Source organism: Garra rufa, chromosome 17, assembly GCF_049309525.1.
Source record: "Garra rufa chromosome 17, GarRuf1.0, whole genome shotgun sequence".
Lineage (NCBI taxonomy): Eukaryota > Metazoa > Chordata > Actinopteri > Cypriniformes > Cyprinidae > Garra > Garra rufa.
Window position 1 is genome coordinate 1,110,826 of NC_133377.1, and position 6,000 is coordinate 1,116,825.

The 6,000-nt window shown below is 35.6% G+C and overlaps 1 protein-coding gene across 1 annotated transcript; it reads right to left on the reverse strand.

Annotated features, from left to right (window-relative positions):
- Positions 1-3,801: 3,801 nt before the first annotated feature.
- smim12 (small integral membrane protein 12) lies at positions 3,802-5,541 on the reverse strand. The gene is made up of 2 exons (XM_073822311.1): positions 5,508-5,541; positions 3,802-5,074 (listed from the first exon to the last, which is right to left on the reverse strand). The coding sequence occupies exon 2, from the start codon at positions 5,060-5,062 to the stop codon at positions 4,787-4,789; it is 276 nt and encodes a 91-aa protein (XP_073678412.1). The 5' UTR covers positions 5,063-5,074; positions 5,508-5,541; the 3' UTR covers positions 3,802-4,786.
- Positions 5,542-6,000: the final 459 nt, after the last annotated feature.

Below are 6,000 nucleotides of genomic sequence, written 5' to 3' on the forward strand. Positions count from 1 at the left end.
AACTATGACTCAGATTTCAAGCTTAAAGCAATAATGAAACTGGTGAAAAACAATGTCTAATGCCTTAATCAGGGATTTGTGGGAAGTTTGTCAACCTTTAATACATTTTATTTGGTTTTGTGACTAATTACACCATAAATGTAAATATCAGTATTAATAATCAATATTTGTACTTTATGATATGGGAATGGGACAAAGCGGTATTGATAAGACCCTAGGGAGCCATACTGAGGGAAATTGAAGTCAGTTCCAACTATCTAAAAAGGTTCAATGGGGACATACAGTAAGTAACTGGTTGTGGGAACTGAACAGTTGAGCACATGCATGGGAAAGGGGAGGATTTTGAGCGTCTTTCTATTGTTTCTGTCGCTGATGGGAATCTACAGTGAATGATTATGCTGTAATTGTACAGAGAGGCTGTACACATCCTGACTGAAGGGCTGAGAGAGGCCAGCAGGCGTCGTTCCTTCTTCCTATCACTCAGGAACAATAGGGCTGTTTGTCCTTTGGGACATACTAGCACCTTTCCAGCACCAAACCCACAGTCTCCTACCTGGTTAGGCACAAACAATCCAGACGACACACCCTCTCTCACACAACTACTGGATGTACGGAAATAGGAGTACTCGTACAAATACAACCGGTCATCTAACCCACGTGTAGGCATGACATTCTCGTAAGCCTGCATAATAAAAAAGAAGTAACGTCAGAGACGATGTTTCAAACACGGTCTGACCAATCACAATGACTGCTTTCATTGGTCAAAGGAAAATTAATCATTATTTCTAAACAGAATCACTCAAACAGTCCTCTCTAGATTATATTTTATTGAATTATACACTCTTAAAAATAAAATTGCTTCAATAGGTTCTTCACAGCGATGCCATAGAAGAACCATTTCTGGTTTCACAAAGAACCATTCAGTCAAAGGTTCTTTAATGAACCAACTCTTTCTTGCCTTTTTATAATCTGAAAAACCTTCTTTCACCACAAAGAACCTTTTATAATACAGAAAGGTTCTTTAGATGTTTAAGGTTCTTTATGGAACCATTTAAACAAAAATGGTTCTTCTATGCCATCGATAAGCACCTTTATTTTTAAGAGTGTGTCTTACTTAGCTTGTACATTTTTTTTATATATATATTTTTTTGTCAAAAGCTCTGCTAAATAGAAGGATATATGTGACCCTGGACCACAAAACCAGTCATAAGGTAAAATTTTACAAAACTGAGATGTATACATCATATGAAAGCTCAATAAATAAGCTTTCTATTGATGTATGGTTTGTTAGGATAGGACGATATTTGGCCGAGATACAACTATTTGAAAATCTGGAATCTGAAGGTGCAAAAAAAAAATCAAAATACTGAGAAAATCACCTTTAAAGTTGTCCAAATTGAGCTCTTAACAATGCATATTACTAATCAAAAAAAAACAATCGGCACTACCAACCTTTCCACAGATAAACAAACAGTGTTCCAACCAATCAGCGTCAGGGGTTTGGTGTTGTGGACTTTCGCTCCGCCTCCCTCACATCCCTGCACCAGTAGGAAAGTCCACAACACCAACCCCCGACGCTGATTGGTTGGAACACTGTTTGTTTATCTGTGGAACAGTTGATAGGGCCGATTGTTTTTTTGGCATATCTCGGACCCTAGGCTGACCAGAGAGAAGCGGTTTTTTCACAGACAATTTATGGGGCAGGCAGCGAGCGGATCGTGATGAAAGGTCAGCTGAAATTGACACTTTATGTTTCAGGCTAGAAATCGCTGATACAACCTTTAATTTCCTAATGATTTTTGGCATAAAAGAAAAATCAATAATTTTGACCCATACAATGTATTTTTGGCTATTACTACAAATATACCCCAGCGACTTAAGACTGGTTTTGTGGTCCAGGGTCACATATAGGACAAATTCTCAACCAGGGGTCTTGGGTCAACCAAAGAGCCACAGAAAACTTCCAAGGGGACCTCAAGATGACTTAAAATAAGCCAAAACAATTAACTTTTTTAACTTTAAAAATATAATGTATAATATAGCCTGTATGATGTAGCTTAATTTTAAAAGTGTGATTTGTAGAACCAGAATAATAAAATACTGGTAGTGTGTGGTGTAGTCACAAATGGTGTATGCACTTGTAAAACGTAATGGGGCCTTTGAATGTTGTTGTGGGGACTTTAAGTCAGAAAGGTTGAAAACCACTCATTTAAAGTGCAATTTGCAAATTTTCCTTAAAATCAGCACCAACCATAACACTGGGCAGAATTGGTTAAATGTGGAACAAAACGTACACTGAGTTTACAGTGATGTAAATGTTTTAGGGCTGACTTGAAGCCATTCACTGAGTTCAACTGAAACATAGCTTCAGATATAACCTTTTATAGAAAACTGTTTTGGGCAGACAAGTCGACGGTGCCTGGTATCAGTGTTTATGCACTTTGCTGATGTAAATCTAGATCAGCACTCATAAAATTTCACTAGCTTGTTGGCAGCAATGAAGCGCAACTTATGCTGGAAAATTTCAGGGTTACTTCTATTAAGTACACTCTGGGGATTTGTGGAGTCTTGCTCTTCTGGTTTCCATTAATCAAGGTGCATGCTGAAAGAAAAGGACTGAATAGAAAACAGACCATACATTTTTCTTATTAAATCAATGACGTCCATGTAAATGCATTACTTTTATGAACAGTTTGAAAACAATCTACACTTCTATAATGCAATTACAAATTTTACATATTGACACCGTGCCAGTTTCTGTAGCTATTTCCTTGGTGAGAAAAATTGATGGTAAATAACATTAGATTTTAAAATATATTTGTATAAAAAAAATATACTGTATTCTGTTTAACGTTCTTAAAAAAAATAAATAAAGTAAAATAAAAGGGGAGCAAGGTGGGATGCAGGGTCATGGCCTATTCTGTATTCAAAAATACACAGCATGACAAGTTTAATTTAATTTACAAATAAATAACGTAAATAAATAAATAAATATATATACACTGTCGTTCAGTTTGGGATCAGTACGATTTTTTATGGTTTTTAAATAAGTTTCGATTGTTCGATCAAAAATACAGAATAAAAGTAATAAGAAATATTATTGCAATTTTAAGTAAATTTTCTATTTTAAAATATCTCAAAATATAATTTATATCTGTGATGCAAAGTCTTCAGTGTTCAAATGATCCTTCAGAAAGCAATCTAATATGCTAATTTATTATCAATGTTGGAAACAGTTGTGCTGCTTAATATATTTTTTGGAAAAAGTGATGCTTTTTTTCAGGATTCTTTGATGAAGAAAAGGCTTAAAAAGAACAGCATTTATATATATATATATATATATATATATATATATATATACACACACATACATACATTTTTTTCTAACAATATACGTCAATACTATCACTTTTTACCAATTTAACACATCCTTGCTGAGTAAGTATTAATTTCTTTCAAAACAAAGAAAGAAAGAAATATTTACTGACCCCAAACTTTGAATGGTAGTGTACATTTCACAAAATATTTCTATTTTAAATAAATACTGTTCTTTTTAACGTTTTATTCATCAAAGAATCCTGAAAAACATTGCAATCATATTTTACAACATTACTGCTTTTTCTGTATTTTTAATCTATTGAAAAAATAGATTAATATACAGAATATAGAATACAGAATATAAAGAAAAATTTTTTTTTTTAATATTTATTCCAAACTTTTGAATGGTAGTGTATATGTAACTAGACAGCATGACCAGTCCAGCCCAATCCATGAAGAAAATTAATTATACAGGTCGGTTATTTTAATTAATAGTTTAAAAAGAGAAATTAACCTTTTGCCACCCAGCCCTATTTTTGATTTCTTTATGACTGCTATGCAATGTGCAAAATTCACACTAGCTAGGAAGAACGTCTGACAAACACAGTGCCAAAATTTCAATTGTGTCTTTACATTTATTACATGAACGCACGGCAGCCTCCCACACACTTAATCACAAAAGTTAGCTGTGCAATTATCACTGACATTTTAGCCATAACAATGCTTAGGAAAGCACTACATGGGTAATGATCTCTGCAACAGTATGAGTTCACTGTACTGTACATGTAAATGGACTCAAAACCACAGATAAATGGTTTAAAATACAAGCTAAACCTCCACAAAGTGTGTGCAGAGTTCTTACATGAACCGAAAAGAACACCGAGGCAAAACTTGGCTTTCATTCCTCACAATTCTCTGTTCATTATTACTAATTAGCAGAGGACCACAATGACAGAGCTTGTATGAATTTCTGCTCCGGATCAGCCACTTGAAGTTCAAACGTCTCGAACATTTTCTAGTTCCACTCAAGTGTTGCCTTGCATAGATGCACTTTTATTCACGCAGACACAAAACTTAACAAAGGTGGTCTTTCTTTGAGCTTCACTCTCATAAGCATATGACAGGGAGCACGAATAGAAAACTTATTAAAGCTTTCCAAAGCAAAACAGTCATGTGTCTGCATGCCTAAGGGCAGAAGATGAATATTAAGAAGTCTCAAAGAACGAAAGTTGTAAAAAATTCTCTCTGCAGTCAAGTCCCATCAGCTGGCCTGGTAAATATTACAGCAAGACTCCATGTAATTAACGAAGTGGCATAGGAATGGACATGAAATCCCACACACACAAAAAAGTTTTCCAATGAAGTTCCCGTCCCTGGGGCCGTTGAGTGTGACAAGTGAGCCCAAAGTTGGAGAAGTTGCACATCATTATATGGTAATCTTGCAGGACTTCATGGCATTTACTAAAACTTAGCTCTTCTCCGGTCGGTTTCTTTCAAGCACTGCCTTTGGCGTAAATTCCAGTTTGTCCTTCAGGCTGAGGACCTTTGTGCTGTCCTGACCAGTCAGTTCTTCTAATTTCCTATCCTCCCGTAGCTCTGCAATGCCCCTTTCTTCTCCTGGGGTGTTGGGAGTGCCCCGGATAAACCACTCAAGGTGGTATCCAACAGCTCCCACCACAAAGGCCACCGGGAAGGTCACATAGGGCGCATAAGTGCGCATGGCAGTCCAAAACACTGGCCACATGGTTGCACAAACCTGAAAAAGTCAGTCCAAGTTCTAGAAGGTTAACATTATTTACCTATGTCAAGATGATAATGTAGCCTTATTATTATTACTTTACCCTGTTAACCAACGACAAATTAAAGGATAGACACATGCTTTTAAGAAGTCAAAGAAACAATGTGTTAAAATATTGTTTTCATACGGTAGAAGGATTGAAATAAGAGTGCCATTATATTAACGTGTCCAACAACGTGTTTATGTAACACAGGTTAAGCATGTTACAAGGGTACCGGTGTCAAAGCATGAGGTGTTGAACGGCGCAATAAAGACATTAATACAACATATTTTATTTATATATGCTCCTGAAAACATAGTGTGAGACCCGCTGACGATTTAAAGCGTAATATTTCAAACATTCATTAAATCATTCGCGCCTGCGTTTATAAAATCTCATCACTGTACGTACCTCTATCTCTAGGCGATTGAACTTCCTGCCTCCTTGCGTCACTGTAAGCAAAAAACTGATTGGCTATTTTTGTACGTCAGTGTGACGTATTTAATTCTTATTCGTTCAGGAGGGAAAAGAAAGTTTTATACAGGATGTCCTGTTAAGGCAATGCTGACACCCAGTGACCAATGTCGAAACTTACCGTGAGCGTTTGTCCTGAACTTACTGCTTAATTTTGAATAATAATAAAACAAATTTGTACAATACAGTTTTATTGTATATACAGTTGAGGTCAAAAGTTTACATACACCTTGCAGAATCTGCAGAATGTTAAATATTTTACCAAAATAAGAGGGATCATACAAAACGCATGTTATTTTTTTTTATTTACTGACCTGAATAAGATATTTGTGACCCTGGACCACAAAACCAGTCTTAAGTCGCTGGGGTATATTTGTAGCAATAGCAAAAATACATGGTATGGGTCAAAATTATTGATTTTTCTTTTATG

Excerpts from the sequence above, each read along its gene's own strand:
- smim12 (XM_073822311.1), bottom strand. The coding sequence starts at position 5,062 with ATGTGGCCAGTGTTTTGGACTGCCATGCGCACTTATGCGCCCTATGTG.